General features: G+C 47.1%; 1 protein-coding gene across 2 annotated transcripts in view; it reads right to left on the minus strand.

Moving 5' to 3' along the window:
* The window catches only part of LOC138296807 (exportin-5-like), a 1,394,731-nt gene that overhangs the window by 466,176 nt on the left and 902,321 nt on the right, over positions 1–26,234 (minus strand). For both annotated transcript variants that reach the window (XM_069236253.1, XM_069236252.1), the window contains exons 27-29: positions 11,266–11,313; positions 6,932–6,967; positions 6,700–6,747 (exon numbers count right to left, since the gene is read on the minus strand). In XM_069236253.1, coding sequence (XP_069092354.1) covers positions 6,700–6,747; positions 6,932–6,967; positions 11,266–11,313 — 132 coding nt within the window. The remainder of the gene's footprint in view (positions 1–6,699; positions 6,748–6,931; positions 6,968–11,265; positions 11,314–26,234) is intronic.

The following is a 26,234-nucleotide window of genomic DNA, read 5'->3' on the forward strand; positions in this document are numbered from 1 at the left end:
CACAACATCCATCACAACTACACACTTAAGATACACAAACACAGTCAAGCACAAGCATATCGACCTCTCCAGCTCCCTCCACCTCAACCAGCCAATCGCATCGCACACACACACACACACACACACACATACATACAGGTACTAACTCACATACACAACTCTAAGCACAACATCATAGGTAGGGGTCCTCTTGCATCTGCACACATGGACACAGTTGACAAGTGTGATTGTACTGTCACTGTGGTACCAGCATTCATTTGGCAATAAATACCAACACCAAATATGACCGCAATGGTCCTGAGCTCATATGCGGTGACCACACAACATACACAGCCAATGCAGGTTCCCTACCTTCAAGTCCAGTGACAGGAGGTTGTGTTTTCTCCGTGACGGAAGGCCTTGTCCAGTTGAAAACGGAAGTGGAGTAGGGGATAAAGTTCAGTTTTGACCTCATCCAGCCCCCCACCCCTCAATCCACCAACTCAATCAATCAATCAATCAATCGCATTTATAAAGCGCGCTACTCACCCATCAAGGGTCTCAAGGCGCTGGGGGGGGGGGGATCAGTGCTCGAAGAGCCAGGTCTTGAGCTGCCTTCTGAAGGAGAGGTGGTCAGGTATGGCGCGAAGGTGGCTGGGCAGAGAGTTCCAGGTCTTTGCTGCCAGGAAAGAGAAGGATCTTCCTCCGGCGGTGGCTTTGCGGATGCAGGGTACGGCTGCCAGGGCCTGTCCGGTGGAGCGCAGAGTGCGCGGAGGGGTGTAGAAGGAGACGCGGTTGTTGATGAGTTTGGGTCCAAGGTTGTGAAGGGCTTTGTGTGCGTGGGTGAGTAGTCGGAAGGTGATCCGCTTGTTGACGGGTAGCCAATGGAGTTTTTTCAGGTGTCCGGAGATGTGGTGGTGGCGAGGGATGTCCAGGATGAGTCTTGCGGCAGCGTTCTGGATCCGTTGGAGTTTCCTCTGCAGCTTGGTGGCGATGCCGGCGTACAGGGTGTTCCCGTAGTCCAAGCGGCTGGTGACGAGGGGGGGGTGACGGTCTTCCTGGTGTCGGTGGGGATCCAGCGGAAGATCTTGCGGAGCATGCGGAGGGTGTTGAAGCATGCCGAGGTCACCGAGTTCACCTGTCTGGTCATGGTGAGGGAGGAGTCCAGGATGAAGCCGAGGTTGCGCGCGTGGTCGGTGGGTTGGGGAGTGCTGCCTAGGGCGGGGGGCCACCAGGAGTCGTCCCATGCGGTGGGAGTGGGGCCGAGGATGAGGACCTCCGTCTTGTCTGTGTTCAGTTTCAGACGGCTGTCTGTCATCCAGTTTGCCACTTCCTTCATTCCTTTATGTAGTTTGGTCCTGGCTGATGTGGGGTTGTTAGTGAGGGATAAGATGAGCTGGGTGTCGTCGGCGTATGATATAGGGTTGAGTCCGTGTTTGCGTGCGATGTTCGCCAGGGGGGTCATGTAGACGTTGAAGAGAGTGGGGCTGAGGGAGGATCCTTGAGGTACGCCGCAGATGATCTCCGTGGCTGTGGATCTGAAGGGGGGCAGGCGGACTCTCTGAGTCCTTCCGGAGAGGAAGGAGATGATCCATTCCAGGGCCTTGCCTCTGATGCCGGCGTTACTGAGGCGGCGTATCAGGGTGCGGTGGCAGACCGTGTCGAAGGCTGCAGAGAGGTCCAGGAGTATGAGGGCCACGGTCTCTCCCTTGTCGGTCAGGGCTCTGATGTCGTCCGTGGCTGTTGTGGAGGTCAGAGCACCACAGGTGGCTTGGCGGTAAGGCACATCCAAAGCTGCACAGTAGTAAAGGTGGGTGGAGTCCCGACGGCAGCCACTATATTCTGTGGTGCAGTCGAGGCGGGTGGAGTTTCTTGGAGGAGACGGCGGGACTAATGCAAGCTTTTGCCTATGAGACTGCCAACATTTATATCTGGTGGGCAGGCCACCAAGGCGGCGGGCGGGTTTTCAGTCAGAAACCGACAGTGGGACCGTTACTGCCAACATTTAAATCAGGACGTAAGTTCACCAGGGGTGATAAGGACTGAGTAACCAAAACTAAGGATGAACTGTCATCAAACTGTGTGAGACAGCACAATAAAATAGAGTTGGGTGATCTCAATCTAAGCCATAATCACATTATTGCTTTAAACACCAGATGGCAAATTGATAGATCAGAAGCAGGGGTGGGGGTTTTGGGGAGATAGCAGATTGAGGCACAGACTGATTTCGGCACCCAAGACACTAAATTACACTTATTGTACTTTGCGTTTATTGTGTCCTACTCACTTTTAGTGTGCTTTAAAGTGCTTTTCTTTCTTGAAAGTGCAGCACTGGGTTGGACCTGATTCACAAAGGTAAATGTATGCTTGTTACTAAGTTTACTACTTTCTAGAAATTTACAAACTACATGAAGAGTTTTACGATGACACACTCCATATACTTATGTGTGTGGAGTTCTCTCTCTGCACACAAAATAAGGAGTGCAGTCATGAAACTCAGCACACAGTTTGTGAACTGCATTTTGTAGTACGTTTTGTAGTACCCCAAAATGTACTACAAGGAGCAGTAATCAGATCTTAGTGTTTGTGCTACTTTGTGATCGTTCGGTCCAGAGCTCGAGCACCCCCGCACTGCCCCACCGAGAAGCCTATGACTGCTCACCATTGCTAACAGTTTGAGTCAAGAGTTGAAGAGGTTGTACTTGGCCCAGTTTGCATAGCCATAACAATAACAGACTGCAGGACTTCAGAGAGTAAGACCTAAGCACCCAATTTTGAAGCCTAGAAGCGCATACTTGCCCCACTGCCCACCTGAACAGGTCCTGTAATTGCAATCACATTTCTCCCTTAGCATGAAGGTTTGGGAATTAGCATCCGAAAATGTGTTCCAATCAACAAAAGATCCTGACAGGAAGTTAATTTGGGCTACACTGGGACTATCATAATTCAACTAGGCTTTATCCTGATCTTACTGAGCACTCTCGGGACAAGAGGAAACAACAGAAATCCATAAGCAAAGGTCCCGGACCATGCTACTGAAAATGCATTCCCTCCACAAGCCTGGTAGTGCATGCCTGCTAACACAATACTGGCATGTTCAGTTCACGCAGGCTGTGAAGAGATCTAGGTTCAGCTTCCCACAGTGTTGAAACACTTTTCCTAGTTGTTTCGGATTCAGTTCTCATTCTTGGCATTCCCCGGCAAATCTGTTGAGTGAGTTTGAGCAAAAAATGTCCACTCCTAGTGAGAATTCTGCTGAGAGTAGGACCAGGTGAGGAATCACCCAGTTCCTCTAGCCTTGTGCTTCTGCTGATAAAAGATATGACCTTGCAACTCCTAGTTTGTTAATGTAAAAGATCATGGCCTTACTGTCCATCCATAGAAAACTGAAGAACCTAGATTCAGAGCTCTTAACTCCAGCACTTTATGTGAAACATGCCTAAATGGATTGCTCCAATGTCATCACAAAATGAGCTGTTTCCTGTTAAAAAAAAGCTAAACCTAGTGCTGTATTCTCCCTTTGAGTACAACATGACAATCATTTTTTCACTTGCACATGCCTTTCACTTTACCACTGAACAAACCAGTATTTTATATCCTTTGGCCATCAAGCTCTTCCTGAAAGTATTTTATGTGTAGTCAACAGACTATGCAGGATATCATTCCCAGAAAGGGTTTGAATAGGTGCACAGAGAGGTAAATTTTTTGTACTGTAGCTGTCTTCTAGGACTGTGTTTTTTTACATCAGTTTTTCTGATGTAAAGACCTTCCCTGTGATGGTGACCAGGACTGCTACTAGAACCTATATTTTCCTGTTTTCGGGGGATTGGAGGGAGGCCGGTGCTTAATTAAAATCAGTAGCACGGATCACCCGAAGCCACAGGTCTGTAGTACACAGGTATGACACCTGGTGAAATCAGGTGGCATGAAATTCTCCCCTAATCGCATTGGTCTCTGCATTACTTGTATGGATGTTCCATATTGATGTAGATATATGTGCTTATGCCTGTTGCCTCAAATTACTCCTTATGTGTTATCAGTATCGACCATTTGGAGCCTCTTTTGAGATTTTCAATGTGCCTCAGCTTGTTTTCCTACGCTGTATGACAGTTTGATGAACCACATTTTGGCGCCCTTTTAGCAATGGTTACATATGCAGTGGCCCCCAATTGAATCTCAGGCATAAATTCTTATTTCCCGATAATGATGCTAATATTTGGTTAAGGGATCGAAACGTCTTTGACTATAGTATCTGGACTCAAATTGCTTGGTTTATTTGGATATATGAGTATGGGTACCTGCACTTTGTGACCTTACCATCTGTCACATGGGAGATGACCGAGAGAAAAAAAAAATGTATGCCCTGTTCTTGTGGTTGGTTCACCCACTGCATTGTTTCTTATTTTGACATAATAACTGTATCAAACCGAACATATGGGTATCAGACATAGACCTCATTGTATTTCTATGCTTAACCTTCTTTTTACTTTACATGCAAGGGACCATTGTTCCTTCAGAAATGATTAAAATCAGAGTCATTTTGCACTAGATGAACTTCTTACATCTTGCTTTCAACACTGAACTCTGAATGAGCTCCCCCTTACGGCACGGTGCTCTTTTGGAAGGACTTTGTTGGCCGAGTCCTATGTTGCTGGTGCTGCAGGTAGGACTCTCGAGAGGACTGTAGTGGAGCTTGACACTGTGTGCTTTATTACCACAAAAGGGCTGCTGCCACTTCTTTTGCGAAACTCCCAGCAGCCTAACAGTATCCATGCTTCACTGCAGTGCCTCGTCAATAAGCTTGCCAAACAGTAATTCCCCACCAAAGGACATATCTAGAATTCTACACTAAACATCAGGTGTACATGAAATTCCTTGGCGTTGAAACGCAGCTCCTCCCACTGGTTGCCTGAACCATGTTGTGGACCCATCCATCGCAGAGGAAGTAACTGCTGGAGAGGCCCACTCTGCCTCCTGTGTTATTGTCTAAGCTTCAGTCAGCTTATCCTGAAAAGAGCAACGTTAGACAACATCTGTTTATCGCACCGATGAAGGACAAGCCTCCTTAGGCATATGTTGTATGTCTTTTACTAAGGAGTTAGACACTTGGGTCATGGGCTGCGTACGCGTCCACTGTTACTCTTCGTAAGGGTCACAGCCATATTGCCACTTGTTGTCATCTTAGTGATTAGCAAGATGTTGATAAGCAACATGGAACAGTCCACCCTCTTCCCAGGTTTCAGAGGTGATTCGCAGTGTGGCACCTTCATAATAGTCTTCGTCCGAGTCTTGACATTGTGCCTTACAATGCGTTGGGTTGTGGGCAGGTCCAAAAGGATCACCATCGTCAGTCTCTGAGGCGGTAAAGGAGAGACTCTTCTTGGTAAGTTAGCTCTGGTAAAATGGTTTTGTTTTCCACCTTTTCATTTACTTCTTTACAGGAACACCCTCCGTCAATTCTGGCATAGTAGGCAATTCAGTTTTTGTAGGAAATATCAAAGAGATTCTTCATCAATGAGGTAGTAGTTGATGCGGTCAATAAGTTCCGTGTCAATGGTGGCACATTCGTCAGCAAGGTCATCACAGATTTTCACAGGAGAAAACACTGATGTGCTTGTAGTCTTTTTTCCCCTGGGGTTACAGCCGTCTTATTCTACAGCAGTGCTTTTGACTGTTTTATCGATGGGGGCATTGTCAATGTTGGATACAGGAACTGAAACCTTTCCTTTTGCTGGTGCAGACATATGTTTATCATCAGGAGGCTTTTCTGCACGCAATCTGGCAATGTCTAGGAATGCTGTCTCTGGTGGCTTTTTGTCAATCTTCTTGAAAACATTATCAACAGGCTCCTTGGAGGTGTGCAGGTTTTTCTCTGATGGCAATTTGTCATCTTTTTGTGCTGAGGGTGCTTTCTGTTCTCCCCTGAACAGGGGTGCCTTTTGTTTTAGACTTTAGGAGCCAAAGTAAAAGTCTACCGCCCCTGCCTGCAGGGGATTTTTCTAGAGAATACGCAACAAATTGTGAATTCTTAGCCTTGTGAAAAGTATGAAGGCAATATATATGTTTATTATAGGGAGTGCTCCAAATGGAGAATTAGATTAGAACATAAACCACTAGGTCTGAAAAGACCCTATTGTGTATAAAACACGATAACAGAATATAACCAAATATGACGTAGAAGTTGCTGTAGAGTCAGCAAATGAGAATAATGAAGAGCAATTCTCAAAAGTAGATATAGGTCAAAGTAGCTGAGCAATGAGCATAACTCAGGGAAACTCCCTTTACATTCAACATGCAGTAGAAATGCGAGGTATGGTGGCCTCCAGGCCAAGTTGTGAAGATTCAGCTATCACTTCACTGATTGGAATTGGGGTCTTTTTGTGGGATAGTTTAAGATTGAATCTGGAGAAAGGTGGTTTATTGTCTGGAGATGAGTCGATACCTTGGCTCAGAAGAAGGCTAAGAGACAGCAGAGAAGAGCAGCATATGGTGTAAGGAGGTGGGCCTTGAGCCAATTCCTGATTTGTGTGAGGGAACAGGAAAGTCTTACATTAGAATCAAAGAGAATTCGTTTCAGAACCTGAGCACTGACATAGCAAAAGCTTGTGTACTTTGCCTCTCTCTGTGACATGATATCTGGATTTTGATACTTGTGAAAATAGATGGAGGAAATAAACAGGACATTAAAAAAAAACCTGGTCAAAGAGCATATTTACATACCATCATCTTTCACATCAACAATGGTAGCCGCATCCTTGCTTTGGGCACCTGGAAAGAAGAAATTAAACGTCACCTAGGCCATGGCAAACTGAAGTAAAAGTTACAAGCACTGGCAAAGCTAAAATGACTCACCTTTGAGGGGCGTTAAATGATCTTTTTGCTATTCCAATGCTTGTGGTCAAGGCTGTAAAAAGGAACTAAGAAACCCACCTGAAAAAGCATATGTACATACCATCAACAGTTGTGCCTGCATGCGTTCTTCGGGCCTCTGTAAAACAAAATAGACATGAAATGTCGCACAGGCCATGGAAACTAAAAGCAGAGCTGTGCACAGGTGTTGCCATTCTAGGCAGATGTTATACATGGTTTAACTCTAAGTTCTGGCCCATCGGGTGAAATATCCTTCAAGATCCTGTGTTTGTGGCTTTCAATGGATCATTAATCCTCCTCCACTTAGTGGTGGACCTGTTCGTGCATCACAGGCGGTCTGGTAGCAGAGGACATGGTACTCTGAACTGCTTGGTGGCTGAGTGAAGAGGGCCTCCCTTGATCGCACCCTGCCTATCCAACAGGTGGAGAATCCTTCGGAGAAACTGAGGAGATGTGGGTCCAGAGGATTAACTCAGGGGTGTGCAAAGGGAAATGTGCTGTCGAGCATGTACGGGCGAGGTCTGTACTCGGCTGCAGGCTGTTGCCCGCCGGACACAGGCATGTTCCTCTTCTCCCACTGGAGATTTTCTCAAAGACAAAATGAGCTATTAGTTGAGCCAGTGAGGTGTGTGTAATACACTGCAGAGCTGTTATGCTGCAAGAAGATCTGCACTTTCATGGAGGCCTGGTGTAATAACTGGGGGCTTGAGAGGCTTCGACCACTGTAGAGGTGATGAGAATCCCTTTGTAGCCAACTAGTAGCAGTCCATGCCAGAGGTGTTAGACATTGATAAAACCTGCACGCTTTGGTGTGCTTTAAACTGCCCTCTCTGAACCTTCTAAACTAGGTGAGATACCTTGTGCTCCTGCAGCAGAGACAGTTGTGCCCCCTGGGTTATACCTGGTGCATTAGCGTGCACTGACACGATTATGACCATATGTGGATAGTAATGTCACCATTTCCTGGGCGTTAATCATTTCTGCTGCATCTTGTCACCTGGCTGCACTCCCCCTACATGTGATAATTTTCCAAGAGGTTTGTGGATCATTTCACAACTGAACTACACTGGTGCATTCAACTCTCTTGTCTGGATTCTACTGACCGCTTTTCTGCATTTTTTAAAATACAATGTTGCACCAGTATGGATGGGCCTGGTGGATTAACAATTACTCTTTGGCCACGGTCATTTAATCTTATGAGATCGTCCCCTCAGAAGTTGAGACTCTCTCTTGGGCACGATTTGGAGCAGCCCCCACCATGAGGACAGAGCCACACATTAATGACCACAAACAGTATAGATGCATTTGTATTCATATGCTTGTGACAGACTTGGAATCGCACTATTTCAGATGCACTGGACTCCACAGGCCCGCCTCTGGAGAACCTGAAGCCTACTGGAGACATCAGGGATCTCCTGCTTCCAGCACACAGTAGTTACTCATTCAACGTTAAACATTATGTTGTGGATAAGGTTACTCTATTTAATGAAGATACATACAGCATATAGGGAATGATTCACAAACTATTTTGCAGCACGTAAAATAGTAGTACTACAGTAGTACCTAATTAATTACTACATAATGCAATTCACAAACCTTTCAAGCGTAAATCTCCACCTCCTATCTTTTCTCTGAGGAGATCCTCACACATGTATGTTTACTACTTAGTTGAAATGTGGGAGGGGCCGGGGAGTGACTGGAAAAAGGGTTTTACTTACTGCTAAATGGATAGGGTTTAGGGAGGAGTAAGTAGGTGTTTAGAGAGACTTAGGGAGAGTCTTCCACTCTCCCATAAAAGAGTAAGGCCATTTCTAGCCACACACAGCACTTCTAAAGTTACCATAGCCAAAAAGGAAGCAAAACGGCAATAAATGTACTTCAGCCCCGAGTTTGGGTAAGTTCAGTACCACATATGGTCAATAACTAGTACTTTAACATCTTTCCCATAGACCATAATGGAGGTATGGACTTAGGATAGAACCTCAGAGGAAATAATGTTAAATTAAATTAAACTAGTTAAACATGTAAATAAATTTAATTTAATGTTACAAAAACATGGCACAGATATCCCTATAAGGTATAAAGAAAATTTAAAAAGTGAAATAGGCTTTCAAAAAATAGAAAAGAAATATGTTCATATATTTCTTTCAAATGTAGAAAAACACCATAGCACAATTAACTTGATAGTGAAATAAATATTTAATACATTTAAATATACTAAATTAAATTAACATTATTTTGAAAGATTTTAAAAAAATCTCACCTAAAGTAAAATGTTTATGATCTATTAAAAAATACAAAAAGCTATTTCTATACTGCTCCTTATGTGGCGTTGGTAACTTAAACTTGTAAATTTGGCTCCCCCCGTTTCAGGGGGTGGAGAGATGTAAGTGTGTACGTTTGAGTAACTTTACACTTATAAACAGACTTCTTTGAGAAGGCTGGTGTGGTCACATACTTAAACAGGTTCCTTTCTGACCACTCCACACTGTTGTATCCCCCATCTGTCTCCCAAGTATGAGACTTTACTTCACATTTATTTGAGATTAACCGCAGCACAACACAAATCAGAGTTGCAGAATGGGAAGCCTACAGTGTTTAATTTGAACTGGTGGTTGCCAGTGGGGGACACTGGCACATATTTTTGGGGACTGTAGGAAGCTGGCTCTCTATATTGTGTACTAAAACGGAGTATACCGCGCAGAGATTTCAGTGGATCTCCAGATGGCTTGCAGAGGCAAAAGTCGACAGGACTAATGCTCTATTTTATGGTAGTGTGGGAGCAGTCAGGCTTATCAGAGGGTAGTGCTGCGTTTTTTTTGTACTCACAGAGTATGGAAAAGGGGAATTACAGTTAAATAAATAAATGGCACAATGACAGTGTGCAGATAGCAAGGTGAGAGACCTTTACCTAAATAAGCAATTTGTCAAATTACGATCAAGTGAAGAAGACATTTGATCTTGGTCCAGGCCAGTTTTTTCAGCAATTGTGTCGCCCAGACAGCTAAGGAAAAATAGACTGCTTTTTACCCTCCTCAGTCAAGATAATGACTATGCTGCTATTCCTGGCTGGCTGTAGATGTTGGGTATTAACCTATACACATCCCTGGAATCGGACAGTAGGGAAACACATGGAGTGTGAGAGGGAAAGGTGGACATACACATGCCAAGAACAGTCGTCAGACACTGAGTGGACAAAAGAGTGTGACCAAGTGAAAACTATCTTCCCAAATGCATGATTCAAGGTAATTCAGTTCCACTATCTTCACATGACCTATCTCAATTGAACAAACGAGTTAGAACCGAGGCAAAAAATGCAGCCATGACCAGAAGCAAGGCTCTGGCCAGCACTCGTACACACAGCGTGGGAATGCTCAGAAGTGGGAGAATTCTGGGAGGACGTTGTGAGTAGTCTGCAGTGGATGACGGGTGGTCACCCCGAAAAATCTGTGAAACAATACTTACTAGGCATATTTACTACCACACAGAACTTATGATGAGAATTCAAATGGCAGTGGTGGTACAGTTCTAGCTAAATCCAGAAGTCCCTAAGCATGAGGCATGTAAGAAGGATTTAACTGGATGGACTGTAGCTGATGAGCAGCATTTGAAGAACAATAGAAGGGATGAGAAACAGAGAGGATGTAGCTGACTGGGCTGAAATGTTAACAAAACTATCCGATCTAGCAAACAACAGACCATCTGCAAACCTGAGTTAGAACACATGTAAAAAAACGAACTGTACAAGAATGTATTGTAGTGGAGTATACATGTATGATTGGGAAGGGGTGGTTATGACACATATATGAGAAATGAAAAGGGGATACTTTAAATGTGTATGTATGCATGAGATTAGCGAGGTGTGGTTGTCAATTGTTGGTGCATTGATACGGAAGGGTGGTGCCCTCCTTTGTTGTTCATGTTTTGCTAATAATTCAAAAGCAATAAAATATTATAAAAAATACACTTGTAAATGGTGACTAGACAAAAGTAGTAAAGTTACTCAAAAGTTTAAGAGTAAACTTACACCTGTAACTTACTCACAGGAGTAAGTTACCTTCGTGAATAGCCCCGACCATTGCGTTGGGTGAATGGGTTGGTAGGATTACATTCTGGGATTTGTAGTGGGAAAAGGAGGTTGACTGGGCACAGATGGGCCAGTAGCATGTCACAGCAGAGAGAGTGGGACAGAGAAAGCTGAGAGATGGACAGGAATGTGGGTATTGAGCTAATTCCTGATTTGACTTAGAAAAGAAGGAGGTTTTTCAGTAAACTCATAGTTTCCAAGTCTGGGTGCAAATTGGGCAAAAGCTTTATTTCTCCTACACTCTTTAGGGCTTCTAGATGTCTATACTTGCCTTGTCAGAGCATCTGGATGAAATAAGATGACCCAAGTGACAGAGCGTATGTACGTACCATCATTTCCTTTAGTAGGTAAGGTAGCTCTGGCCGTGGTTTGGGCACCTGGAAAGAAAGAAATTAAATGTCACTCGAAGTATCCATCTGAAAGATCACTACCGAAGGTAAGTAACTTTTTCTTCTAATGGAAAATTCTACTGCAAATTCCTCAACTTTTGAATAGATTGCCAAACAGTAACCTTCCCTTAGGTGGTCGATCTGAAGGAAGGGCAGATGAAAGAATCCTGAAGGACTGAACATGCAAAATGGCTATCCAATTCCATTTTGAAGTACAAACAATAATGCTAAGCAAATCTTAACCACAGGAATACCACTAACCAAAGATGAGGTGAACGTTTTCTCCCTAGTCCAGGGGGACAAAGTCCTCTCCTGAATCGCCCTCTCCTTCAAGCTGCTTGTATACTCTGTTAAGTGCTTGTCAAAAGACCTGACCTCTCTTTTAGTGTGGTCTACTTACAAGCTGACCATCTGTCTGGAGTCCAGACAGTATAATCGCTCCTCCTCTTCGATGCAATGGGGCGGATGATAAAAGGTGGTAATTGTAGTCAATGCCCACAGATGAAAAATGGTCACCAGTTTGTGGATGGAAGCTGCTTTAGTGACTTTGCGACTTGCAACAACAAAATATCAGAAAATGGGTATTTCTGTGGAAAAATAATGCCAGCAAAAGCTGGAATTTAAAGAAATTAGACTAGTTCTCTTTATTGGCACTGTGCTGCCACTGAGCCAATCAAAGGAGGGTGAGCAGAAGCCCATGAGGCAGCAGAGGTTTTCATCTCATTTGTAGCCTGCCTTGAAAATGGACAGAGCCCCTTCTGTGCACTAACCCCCAAACTCCTATGTTCCCCTTATATTCCCAGTTCTTCTGCTGCCCTTTGGACTGAAGGGAACATAAGCCATCTGATGCCAGAGAGCGCAGAGCTTTCATTCTGCAGTCTGCACTCCGTACCACCAGACATTTTCTTATTCTGAAGCCCTGTGTTGCTGGAGACACTGCAATGTCATTGAATGTGACACAGCATTCACCACCAGCGCATACTCAGCGGTATTTTTGCAACAAGCAGATTTCAGCCTGACTCAAACATAGCATAAAGGCTGAGGTTTCATGTAAAAAATTGTGCCTTTTTGGCCACAAAATATGCTAAGGAATACACAAAATACAGGGGTTCTGTGTAGCTGTGAGGATTAGTTGTCCAGGAAGAAGCATCTGAACGGTGGGATAATGTTCAGTGTTTGCAACTCACTGACATACTTAACCAAAGTAATTGCAAACAGAAAAAAGTATTTAACATCAGCAAATATAGCGACAACTGTGATGGGGTTCGAAAGCATCAGTCATCAAAAAGGTCAAAACAAGGTTTAGGTCTCACTGGAACATCACAGAGGGAGTTGGAGGAAACCTGTTTGTCAGAAGACACCTGGTTCTCCTACAACCCACAGCTATACTGTCGCCGAACTGAGCCCCGGACCTCAGATGCCATCACAGTTGCTGCTGTCTTACCTCCACACAACCCACAGTAGGATCTTTCTCCTACATTCACTGGCCACCAACATGCCATTCACCACCACATGACCCAACCAACGCAATGCGCCAACTTCATAACAACTTGTCTGCCTCCTCCTCAACACACGTTTGCTTTGGAATCATGTGACCATGATCTGGGACCTCATCACCACCCTCACCCCCAACATCGATCTCCTCACTGAGACCTGGCTATCACTTGCATCCACTCCCGACATCATCACAGCAACACCCGACAGATACAAGATCACACACTGAGACCGCACCAACAAACCTGGAGGAGGAATCACCATCATTCACAAAGAAAACATCCATATATGTACAAGCCCTTTTAAGAATCTCTGTACAATGGGAGACTTAAACAAAGATGGTTGATCGGGCAAGCGTACAAAAGTCAATAAGGCAGCCAGATAGACAAAAGCAGCCAGATAAACAAAAGGATATTAGAAAGAGTAGAAGAAAGAGGATCAATAGACCTCTCTGTGCAATATGAAACAAACCGTTTCCATTGGCAGGCGTAAATCGACTTAGTAGAGGCACACCTGGCTGCCAGAATGACATCACACACTTTGGAAGGGAGGTCATAAACCATAAACTGTCACCGCTCAACCTCCACGCACGAAGCTGCAAAGTTGACAGGTTTGGGTGAAGAACCTTCCCCTGCTGCTGCGACAGAAGATCCTCCCGAAATGGCAACCTGATTGGAGGACTGATGCTCATTTTGAGAAGCTCTGGATACCAGACTCTCCGTGCCCAATCCGGAGCTACTAGGATTATTTGGGCCCAGTTGTTCTTGATTTTCTTGAGAACTTTGGGCAGAAGTGGTATGGGCAGAAAGGCGTACAGGAGGCCTGAACTCCACTTGCGACGAAAAGTGTCAAATAGCGACAGCCCCCTTGGAAACTCCAAAACTGCTGACATTGCAAGTTCTCTACGGAGGTGAACAGATCTAACCAAGGCTCTCCCCACCGCTGAAAGAGTCCTTGCGCCACCTCTGGATGGAGATACCATTCGTGATCTGCTAAGCATTTTTTGGCTGAGCTCGTCCGCCCAGGCGTTCAGAGAACCTGCCAGTTGTTGAACCACCAGGGTTATGCCCTGCTGTTCCAGCCATGTCCAGAGACGCAGAGCCTCTTGATAAAGTGTAGGAAGTTGACTCTGTATATACTATCTCAAAACAAGAGTTAGTGTGCACAGAGTCCAAGGGTTATCCTTAGAGGTAAGATAGTGGCAAAAAGAGATAATTCTAATACTCTATTTTGTGGTAGTGTGGTAGAGCATTAGGCTTATCAGAGGGTAGTGTTAAGCATTTGTTGTACACACACAGGCAATAAATGAGGAACACGCACTCAAAGACTTAACTCCAGGTCAATAGTTTTTATATAGAAAAATATATTTTCTTAATTTATTATTAATGGGTGTCAGGCCCATTTCTTATCTCTATCTTTCTATAGCCAGGAGCTGTCTCTCCAAGGCTAGTCTTTTGGCCCTCCTTGCTAAATGGAGGTCCTCTTCACTGAGGCTGCCCTCAGTGTTCCCCGAGAACCAGACTCAACTGTGAGAGACCCAGATCCTGTGAGCACTATCATTGGAGTCAGGGGCACTGAGACCCCTGTCCTGCCTAGTTAGGTTAGGAGGGGGGAGGTCAACCTCCTGATACCTAACTTCTTCCCCATTTGAGAGGGTATCATACTCCTCAGTAGGGAGTTCCTTTGCATTCTCTGCTAAGAGCTCCTGGAGCTGAATCTTGGTAGGGTTGGAACCAGTTTTCATCTTTTTGAGACCACAGAGAGACCTTAACTCTCTCATCTTGAGATGGAGATAAGGGGTCAGGCCGAGTTCCAAAACCATGTCCTCTGAGTTGCCCATTATGTTACTAAGGTTGGGAATTTCTTTTAGGAACTAAAACTACTTCTAGCTACTTACCCCTAACTATGTTAATTTTAAAACATAAACCAAATGCTAAAAGGGACTTGACCAAGGCCCTAGCAGGACTTTAGAAAATGTAGACAAATTGTCAAACTCAAAAATCTGTTGAATCTGAAGGCAATTTTGCAACTCAGCCCTTTGATCAGTTGTTGGCTCTGTAGTCCAGCAAAGTCAGAGACCCCACCACTGATCCACCAATGTAGGAAGCTGGATCTGTATATACTTGTACGAAGTTGGCTCTGTATATACTATCTCAAAGTGAGAGATGGTGTACACAGAGTCCAAGGGTTCCCCTAAAGGTTGATAGTGGCAAAATTAAATAATACTAATGCGCTATTTTGTGGTAGTGTGGTCGAGCAGTAGGCTTATCAGAGGGTAGTGTTAAGCATTTGTTGTACACACACAGGCAATAAATGAGGAACACGCACTCAAATACTTAACTCCAGGTCAATAGTTTTTATATAGAAAAGTATCTTTTCTTAATTTATTTTAGAACAACATTTAAGATTTGATTTAAATACATAAAATGCAAGGAGCTCCACAGATGTAAGGAACTTTGAATTAGAGCAGTAACATACACAGATTTAGTTAAAATGGCAATAAGCTATTTTAAAAGTGGACACAGTGAAAAACGTCAACAGTTCCTGGGGGAGGTAAGCATTGGTTAGTTTTTCAGGTAAGTAAGGCACTTACAAGTTCAAGTTCCTGGGCACAGGCAGCCCACCGTTGGGGGTTCAAGGCAAACCCAATGTCACTGCAGGGCCGGTCAGATGCAGAGGTCAAAGGAGGGCCCAAAACATATAGGCGCCTATGGAGAAAAGGGGTGCTCCGGTTCCAGTCTGCCAACAGGTAAGTACCTGCGTCTTCGGAGGGCAGACCAAGGGGGTTTTTGTAGAGCACTGGGGGGGAGACACAAGTAGGCACACAAAACACACCCTCAGCAGCACAGGAGCGGCCGGGTGCAGTGTGCAAAGGATGTGTCGGGTTTTGAATAGAAATCAAAGGAGGGACCCGGGGGTCACTCTAGCGGTGCAGGCAGAGCACAGGGGGATGTCTTGGGCCAGCCACCGACTGGGCTAGGCAGAGAGTCACCTGAGGGTCACTTCTATACCAGAGTTCGGTTCCTTCTGGTCCTGGGGGCTGCAGGTGCAGTGCTTGGTCCAGACGTCGGGTTCCTAGTTACAGTCGGGGAGCCTCTGGATTCTCTCTGCATGCGTCGCTGTGGGGGTCCACGGGGGTTGTCTCGGGTTACTCATGAGGTCGCAGTCACCGGGGAGTCCTCCCTGTAGTGTTGGTTCTCTGGAGCTCGAGCCGGGGGCGTCAAGTGCACAGGGTGAAGTCTCACGCTTCCTGTGGGAAGAGTGAGGTCTTTAAAAGTTGCAAAGTTGTTGCTGTTTTTTAACAGAGCCGCTGTTCACGGGAGTTGCTTGGTCTGTCGAGTTTCAGGGCAGTCCTCTGAGGCTTCGGAGGTCACTGGTCCCTGTCGGATGCGTCGCTGTGCAGGTTCTTTGAGTCCGGAGACAGGCCGGTAGGGCAGGAGCCAAGTCACTTGTCGTCTCCGTCGTCTCTGCAGGGCTTTCAGGTCAGTAGTCCTTGTTCTTGTTGTAGGTTGCAGGAATCTGATTTCCTGGGTCACCCCTAAATACTAAATTTAGGGGGTGTTTAGGTCAGAGGGGCAGTAGCCAATGGATACTGTCCTGGAGGGTGGCTACACCCTCTTTGTGCCTCCTCCCTGAGGGGATGGGGGCACATCCCTAATCCTATTGGGGGAATCCTCCAAACCCAAGATGGAGGATTTTTAAAGGCAGGGGTCACCTCAGCTCGGAACACCTTAGGGGCTGTCCTGACTGGTGGGTGGTGACTCCTTGTTTTTCTCATTATCCTCTCCTGCCTTGCCGCCAAAAGTAGGGGCAGTGGCCGGAGGGACGGGCATCTCCACTAGCTGGGATTCCCTGGGGTGCTGTAACAAAAGGCATGAGCCTTTGAGGCTCACCGCCAGGTGTTACTGTTCCTGCAGGGGGTGGTGAGAAGCACCTCCACCTAGTACAGGCTTTGTTCCTGGCCACAGAGTGAAAAAGGCACTCACCCCATGTGGCCAGAAACTCGTCTGGTTATGGCAGGCTGGCAGAAACTGGTCAGCCTAGCACAAGGAGTCAGACTGGTATTCAAGGGGCATCTCCAAGATGCCCTCTGGGTGTATTTTACAATAAATCCCACACTGGCATCAGTGTGCATTTATTGTGCCGAGACGTTTGATACCAAACTTCCCAGATTTCAGTGTAGCCACTATGGAACTGTGGAGTTCATGTTTGACAAACTCCCCGACCATATACTCTTAATGGCTACCCTGCACTTACAATGTCTAAGGTTTTGCTTTGACACTGTAGAGGCATAATGCTCATGCACATATGCCCTCACCTGTGGTACAGTGCACCCTGCCTTAGGGCTGTAAGGTGTTCTAGAGGGGTGACTTACCTATGCCACAGGTAGTGTGAGGTGGGCATGGAACTCTGAGGGGAGAGCCATGTCGACTTAGTCATTTGCTCCCCACCAGCACACACAAGCTGTGAAGCAGTGTGCATGTGCTGAGTGAGGGGTCCCCAGGGTGGCATAATACATGCTGCAGCCCTTAAGAGACCTTCCCTGGCAACAGGGCCCTTGGTACCAGGGGTACCATTTACAAGGGACTTATCTGTGTGCCAGGGCTGTGCCAATTGTGGGAACAAAGGTACAGTTTAGGGAAAGATCACTGGTGCTTGGGCCCATCAAAGGGAATAATAATTTTAGTGGCCCCAACAGCCTCCAAGAACCATGAGGTACGCATCCAGGCATGTCTACGCACCGCTACTGAAGAGGCCATGGTCCGACCCACAGAATCAATTCTATCCATACCACAACGTAAGTGTAATTTTGCTACCTGCCAACCATCTTGTATCAGAGAGACAAGATCACTCTGTGCATCGTCTGGCAGTAGAGGCAAAATGCGTTTTAATGAGTCCCATAATGAATGCAAAAACCTTCCCAAAACACAAGGTGTGTTAAAAAACGCAAAGCAGAACTAGTGGAGGAAAAATACGCCTACCACAAGTACCTAGTCTCCTGCATTCACTGTCCAATGGAATGTGAGGAAGAGAGTTAATATCACTTGATGCAGAAGCAGCCTGTACCAGAAAACTACGAGGTGTAGGCTGTAGTGAAAGGCAGACCAGGATCCCAGGGGCAGGTCGATTTCTGTGAGATATAGCCCGATCAACTGGTGCCCCTGTATCAGGCTTAGTCCAAGCCCCTAACAAGATGATATCTAGGGCTTCAATGTACGAAAGTGCAGGTTCAACACCTGTTTGACTATGACAGAGAATACCAATCAAAGGATTAGTAGACAAATCCACTGTGGGAAGTGTCAGATCCATAACTTCTGCAACTCTCCTTAACATATTGGCTAGAGAGGAACTTTCCTCCATAGCTAGGTCAGGTGGGGGAAAGGAGGCCAGAGGCTGGAGGAGTCCAAGTCACTACCTGTCCCCAGATCAGCCAGCCAGTATTCCTCCATAGGAGGCTAAGACTTGTGGGGTAATCCCAACTCCTCCACAGCACCTTCCCTGTGGAGGAGCAACAGCAGGAGGCTTCCCAGGACACAGAGGGAGAATAATTGGTATCATCAGCACCTTACCTAATGTCGAATGGCACCAAACCAAAGTTGATTAGATATTGGAGAGATAGAGAAAGGCACGATTTCAATCAGTGCAGCCAACGGAGTCGCCGGCTAATCATATGACGGCACCAGAAGTGTGAATCCCAAAGGACTGTGCACTGGTGTCGTAATGACTGGCAGCCCAAGTCGGAGGCTGAACTGAAGCCGCTGGCGAACCCGTCGACGTGGACACAGTCAAGACCTCCTGGACCTCCTTGGGACCCTCAGGCACTCCAGGTGAAGGTGGTTTTGCAGAGATTGCATGAAGTAACTCGTACAATTCACTTATCGGAGTCCGAGTTGCCCCAGACCCTGGAAATGGAGGGAATTTCGGGGCAGACTCCAGCCTCAACTCCTCCACCGAGGAATGGTGTGATGCTGTACGTGGTTAAGTCGGCAGCTGCCTCAACTTCAACCATTTCTGTTGTGACTTTCCTGAAGTCGATGGATGCCCACAAGAACGAATCCTTGAACACCTAGAAGGACTTTAGAGCATGAAGACGACTCTGGACAACGAGACGAATTAGATGACTCTCCGGGAGCCTCAACACCACAAGCTTCATACCAAGCTCCCTCAAAAAGTTGACGACATGAGTCACACTCTACGGAGTCGGGGTGCTCACCTAAGCACCACATACGAATCAAATGGGGGTCCATGGCCAACATCTGTCATCCACAGGGTTTAAACCCTGCAGACATAAATAGAGAAAAAAGCACAATGTTCCATCATTCAAAACATCGAAGTAGGCTGAAAAATGGCTAAGAAACAGCGCATTGCCTAGGGGGTTATATGGACTCCGCCAAGTGGAAAGTGTCGATGCAGAGTTGTACGGCACCCTTGTCCGGTGCGGATGTGCTGTGGAAAACCTTCTGGATCCAGGCTCACACCTGGGGGAGGATACTAAAGCATGGAATCTGCAGCTAGATGTCTCTATCAGATGTCCCAGATCAACGGAGTCACCTCTGCCTGCTTTTGGACACTTTGCATGTTACAAAAAGTCTTCATACGACTCCCTCTCAACACCAGACGTACAGTCACTCGGGCCTCAATCACCAGCAGATTAGACTACAGAATCACATTCTACGCTAGTATCACCACACACCTTCTGCAGAGACTCCAGGTCATACAGAACTCCACTGCCAGACTGATCCTCGACCTCCCCAGGCAACAGACATGACCCCCTATCTGAGAAAACTCCACTGGCTCCCCATACAGAAGAGATACCAATTCAAAGTAATGATCCACGCCTAAAAAGCACTGTACAACCAAGGACCAGCCTACATCAACCATCGACTGAAGTTCCACCACCCTACCAGACAACTGTGCTCCGCCTACCTTTCACTTGCCCGCATCCGCCAAAGCAATAGTGGAGGACGCACCTTGTAGGAAGCTGGCTCTGTATGTACTATTTCAAAGTAAGAAATAGCAAGCACAGAGTCCAAGGGTTCCCCTTAGAGGTAAGATAGTGGCAAAAAGAGATAATTCTAATGCTCTATTTTGTGGTAGTGTGGTCGAGCAGTAGGCTTATCAGAGGGCAGTGTAAAGCATTTGTTGTGCACACACAGGCAATAAATGAGGAACAATTCCAGGCCACTAGGTTTTTGTATAGAAAAATATATTTTCTTAGTTTATTTTAAGAACCACAGGTTCAAGATTTACAAGTAATACTTTAAATGAAAGGTATTTCACTTAGGAACTTTAGGAACTTTGAATTAGCAAAATAGCATATACAGTTTTCACACAAATGGCATATAGCTATTTTAAAACTAGACAGTGCAATTTTCAACAGTTCCTGGGGAGGTAAGTTTGTTAGATTTGCAGGTAAGTAAACCACCTACGGGGTTCAAAGTTGGGTCCAAGGTAGCCCACCGTTGGGGGTTCAGGGCAACCCCAAAGTTACCACACCAGCAGCTCAGGGCCAGTCAGGTGCAGAGGTCAAAGTGGTGCCCAAAACGCATAGGCTTCAATGGAGAAGGGGGTGCCCCGGTTCCAGTCTGCCAACAAGTAAGTACCTGCGTCTTCGGAGGGCAGACCAGGGGGGTTTTGTAGGGCACCGGTGGGACACAAGTCAGCACAAAAAGTACATCCTCAGCGGCACGGGGGCGGCTGGGTGCAGTTTGCAAACAAGCGTCGGGTTCGCAATAGGATTCAATGGGAGACCAAGGGGTCTCTTCAGCGATGCAGGCAGGCAAGGGGGGGGGGGGTTCCTCGGGGAAGCCACCACCTGGGCAAGGGAGAGGGCCACCTGTGGGTCGCTCCTGCACTGGAGGTCAGATCCTTCAGGTCCTGCGGGCTTCGGATGCAGTGCCTTTACCAGGTGTCGGGTCTTTGAAGCAGGCAGTCGCGGTCAGGGGGAGCCTCGGGATTTCCTCTGCAGGCGTCGCTGTGGGGGATCGGGGGGCCAACTCTGGCTACTCACGGTCTCGTAGTCGCCGGGGAGTCCTCCCTGTGGTGTTTGTTCTCCACAAGGCGAGCCGGGGGCGTCGGGTGCAGAGTGCAAAGTCTCACGCTTTCGGCGGGAAACATGTGTTGCAAAGTTGCAATCTTTGTGGAACAGAGCCGCTGTCCTCGGGAGTTCTTGGTCCTAGATGCAGGGCAGTGGTCTGAGGCTTCAGAGGTCGCTGGTCCCTGTGGAACGCGTCGCTGAAGCAGTGTCTTTAGAGCTGGGGCCAAAGCAGTTGGTGTCTCCGTCTTCTCTGCAGGGTTTTTCAGCTCAGCAGTCCTACTCTTCTTACGATGCAGGAATCTAGTTTCCTAGGTTCTGGGGAGCCCCTAAATACCGAATTTAGGGGTGTGTTTAGGTCTGGGAGGGCAGTAGCCAATGGCTACTGTCCTTGAGGGTGGCTACACCCTCTTTGTGCCTCCTCCCTGAGGGGAGGGGGGCACAGTCCTATCCCTACTGGGGGAATCCTCCATCTGCAAGATGGAGGATTTCTAAAAGTCAGAGTCACCTCAGCTCAGGACGCCTTAGGGGCTGTCCTGACTGGCCAGTGACGACTCCTTGTTTTTCTCATTATCTCCTCCGGCCTTGCAGCCAAAAGTGGGGCCGTGGCCGGAGGGAGCAGGCAACTCCACTAGCTGGAGTGTCCTGGGGTGCTGTAACAAAGGGGGCGATCCTTTGAGGCTCACTGCCAGGTGTTACAGTTCCTGCAGGGGGAGGTGATAAGCATCTCCACCCAGTACAGGCTTTGTTACTAGCCACAGAGTGACAAAGGCACTCCCCCCATGTGGCCAGCAACATGTCTGGTGTGTGGCAGGCTGCTAAAACTAGTCAGCCTACACGGGTAGTCGGTTAAGGTTTCAGGGGGCACCTCTAAGGTGCCCTCTGGGGTGTATGTTACAATAAAATGTACACTGGCATCAGTGTGCATTTATTGTGCTGAGAAGTTTGATACCAAACTTCCCAGTTTTCAGTGTAGCCATTATGGTGCTGTGGAGTTTGTGCATGACAGACTCTGAAACCATATACTCTTATGGCTACCCTGCACTTACAATGTCTAAGGTTTTGCTTAGACACTGTAGGGGCATAGTGCTCATGCACTTATGCCCTCACGTATGGTATAGTGCACCCTGCCCTAGGGCTGTAAGGCCTGCTAGAGGGGTGACTTACCTATACCCGTAGGCAGTGTGAGGTTGGCATGGCACCCTGAGGGAGTGCCATGTCGACTTAGTCGTTTTGTCCCCACTAGCACACACAAGCTGGCAAGCAGTGTGTCTGTGCTGAGTGAGGGGTCCCCAGGGTGGATTAAGATATGCTGCAGCCCTTAGAGACCTTCCCCGGCATCAGGGCCCTTGGTACCAGGGGTACCAGTTACAAGGGACTTACCTGGATGCCAGGGTGTGCCAATTGTGGAAACAAAAGTACAGGTTAGGGAAAGAACACTGGTGCTGGGGCCTGATTAGAAGGCCTCAGCACCTTTCAAATCATAACTTGGCATCAGCAAAGGCAAAAAGTCAGGGGGTAACAATGCCAAGGAGGCATTTCCTTACACAACCCTCCTCTCCCCCCAAACGAAAGAGGATGAGACTAACCTTTCCCAAGAGAGTCTTCATTTTCTAAGTGGAAGAACCTGGAAAGGCCATCTGCATTGGCATGGACAGTCCCAGGTCTGTGTTCCACTATAAAGTCCATTCCCTGTAGGGAGATGGACCACCTCAACAGTTTTGGATTTTCACCTTTCATTTGCATTAGCCATCTGAGAGGTCTGTGGTCAGTTTGAACTACAAAGTGAGTACCAAAGAGGTATGGTCTCAGCTTCTTCAGGGACCAAACCACAGCAAAGGCCTTCCTCTCAATGGCACTCCAACGCTGCTCCCTGGGGAGTAACCTCCTGCTAATGAAAGCAACAGTCTGGTCAAGGCCATCATCATTTGTTTGGGACAAAACTGCCCCTATCCCATGTTCAGAGGCATCTGTCTGCACAATGAACTGCTTGGAGTAATCTGGAGCTTTGAGAACTGGTGCTGTGCACATTGCTTGTTTCAGGGTGTCAAAGGCCTGTTGGCATTCTACAGTCCAGTTTACCTTCTTGGGCATTTTCTTGGAGGTAAGTTCTGTGAGGGCTGTCACTATGGATCCATATCCCTTCACAAACCTCCTGTAGTACCCAGTCAAGCCAAGGAATGCCCTGACTTGAGTCTGGGTTTTTGGAGCTGCCCAGTCCAGAATAGTCTGGATCTTAGGCTGGAGTGGCTGAACCTGGCCTCCACCTACAAGGTGTCCCAAGTAAACCACAGTTCCCTGCCCTATCTGGAATTTGGATGGCTTGATAGAGAGGCCTGCTGCTTGCAGAGCCTTCCAAACCTTCTTCAGGTGGACCAGGTGATCCTGCCAGTTGGAGCTAAAGACAGCAATATCGTCAAGATAAGCTGCACTAAAGGACTCCAAGCCAGCAAGGACTTGATTTACCAACCTTTGGAAGGTGGCAGGGGCATTCTTTAAACCAAAGGGCATAACAGTAAACTTATAATGCCCATCAGGTTTGGAGAATGCTGTCTTTTCTTTTGCTCCTGGTGCCATTTTGATTTGCCAGTACCCTGCTGTTAATTCAAAGGTACTTAAGAATTTGGCAGCACCTAGTTTGTTAATGAGTTCATCTGCCCTTGGAATGGGATGGGCATCTGTCTTGGTGACAGAATTAAGTCCTCTGTAGTCTACACAAAACCTCATCTCTTTCTTTCCATCTTTGGTGTGAGGTTTGGGGACTAAGACCACTGGGCTAGCCCAGGGGCTGTCAGAGTGCTCAATGACTCCCAATTCCAGCATCTTGTGGACTTCCACCTTGATACTTTCCTTAACTTGGTCAGACTGTCTGAATATTTTGTTTTTGACAGGCATGCTGTCTCCTGTGTCCACATCATGGGTACACAGGTGTGTCTGACCAGGGGTTAGGGAAAAGAGCTCAGCAAACTGTTGCAGGACCTTCCTACAGCCGGATTGCTGTTGGCCAGAGAGGGTGTCTGAATAGATCACTCCATCAACTGAGCCATCTTTAGGGTCTGTGGAGAGATCAGATCAGGGAGAGGTTCACTCTAAGCTTCCTGGTCCTCATCTGTTACCATCAACAGATTCACATCTGCCCTGTCATGGAAGAGCTTGAGGCGGTTCATATGGATCACCCTTTTGGGGGCCCTGCTAGTGCCTAGGACCACCAGGTAGGTGACCCGACTCTTCTTTTCTAGTACTGGGTAAGGGCCACTCCATCTGTCCTGAAGTGCCCTGGGAGCCACAGGCTCCAAAACCCAGACTTTCTGCCCTGGCTGAAATTCAACCATAGCAGCCTTTTGGTCATACCAAAACGTCTGGAGCTGTTGGCTGGCCTCAAGGTTTTTACTTGCCTTTTCCATATACTCTGCCATCCTGGAACGTAGGCCTAGTACATAGTCCACTATATCTTGCTTAGGCTCATGAAGAGGTCTCTCCCAACCTTCTTTCACAAGAGCTAGTGGTCCCCTTACAGGATGGCCAAACAGAAGTTCAAAGGGAGAAAACCCTACTCCCTTCTGAGGCACCTCTCTGTAAGCGAAAAGCAGACATGGCAAGAGGACATCCCATCTCCTTTTGAGTTTTTCAGGGAGCCCCATGATCATGCCTTTCAATGTCTTGTTAAACCTTTCAACAAGACCATTGGTTTGTGGATGGTATGGTGTGGTGAATTTGTAAGTCACCCCACACTCATTCCACATGTGCTTCAGGTATGCTGACATGAAGTTGGTGCCTCTGTCAGACACCACCTCCTTAGGAAAACCCACTCTGGTAAAAATACCAATAAGTGCTTAGGCTACTGCAGGGGCAGTAGTCGACCTAAGGGAAATTGCTTCAGGGTATCTAGTAGCATGATCCACTACTACTAGTATGTATTGGTTCCCTGAGGCTGTGGGAGGTTCAAGTGGACCCACTATGTCCACACCCACTCTTTCAAAGGGGACCCCCACCACTGGAAGTGGAATGAGGAGGGCCTTTGGGTGCCCTGCTGTCTTACCACTGGCGACACAAAACTCCTTGACCTTCTGGGACATGTTGGGCCAATAGAAGTGGTTGACTAGTCTCTCCCACGTCTTCGTCTGTCCCAAATGCCCAGCATGAGGAGTATCATGACCTAAGGTCAGAATGAACTCCCTAAACTCCTGAGGCACTACCACTCTCCTAGTGGCACCAGGTTTGGGATCTCTTGCCTCAGTGTAAAGGAGTCCATCTTCCCAATAGACTCTATGTGTTCCTGTTATTTTTCCATTGGACTCTTCAGCAGCTTGCTGCCTAAGGCCTTCAAGAGAGGGACAGGTTTCTTGCCCCTTACACAACTGTTCCCTTGGGCTAGGAGCTCAACCTGATAAGGTTCTAACTCCATGGGCTCAGTTCCCTCAGAGGGCAGAACTTCTTCCTGAGAAGAGAGGTTCTCTTTTTCTTGTTGTGTTGCAACTGGTTCCCCAGTTGTCTTTCCTTTTCTCTTGGAGGGTTGGGCCCTTTTTCCAGGCTACAACACCATTTTTTCACCCTGAGTCTTGCACTGTGCCCTTGTCTTGACACACCAGTTCAGGGATACCCAGCATGGCTGCAAGGGTTTTGAGTTCTACCTCAGCCCATGCTGAGGACTCCAGGTCATTTCCAAGCAAACAGTCTACAGGGATATTTGAGGAGACCACCACCTGTTTCAGGCCATTGACCCCTCCCCACTCTAAAGTTACCATAGCCATGGGATGTACTTTAGTCTGATTGTCAGCGTTGGTGATTGGATAAGTTTGTCCAGCCAGGTATTGACCAGGGGAAACCAGTTTCTCTGTCACCATGGTGACACTGGCACCTGTATCCCTCAGGCCTTCTACACTTTGCCCATTAATTAAGAGTTGCTGCCTGTATTTTTGCATATTAGGGGGCCAGGCAGCCAGTGTGGCTAAATCCACCCCATCCTCAGAGACTAGTGTAGCTTCAGTGTGAACCCTGATTTGCTATGGGCACACTGTTGATCCCACTTGGAGACTGGCCATTCCAGTGTTAGCTGGAGTATAGTTAGAAGTGGAACCTTTCTTGGGACAGGCCTTGTCTCCAGTTTGGTGTCCTGGGTGATTACAGCTACGACACCAGGCCTTTTTGGGATCAAAGTTTTCACCCTTGTGCCCAAAATTGGATTGTGAAGAGGCTCTGGGCCCACCCTCCTGAGCAGGTTTTTGGGGCCCTGTAGAAGACTCTTTACTATTTTCCCTTTGGATGTCTCAACACTCTTCCCCTGGGGAGGCTTTGTGACCCTTTTCTTTTGGTCACCCCCTGTGGAAGTCTTGGTCACCCTAGTCTTGACCCAATGGTCCGCCTTCTTTCCCAATTCTTG

Source organism: Pleurodeles waltl, chromosome 5 (assembly GCF_031143425.1).
Source record: "Pleurodeles waltl isolate 20211129_DDA chromosome 5, aPleWal1.hap1.20221129, whole genome shotgun sequence".
NCBI classification, from domain to species: Eukaryota; Metazoa; Chordata; class Amphibia; order Caudata; family Salamandridae; genus Pleurodeles; species Pleurodeles waltl.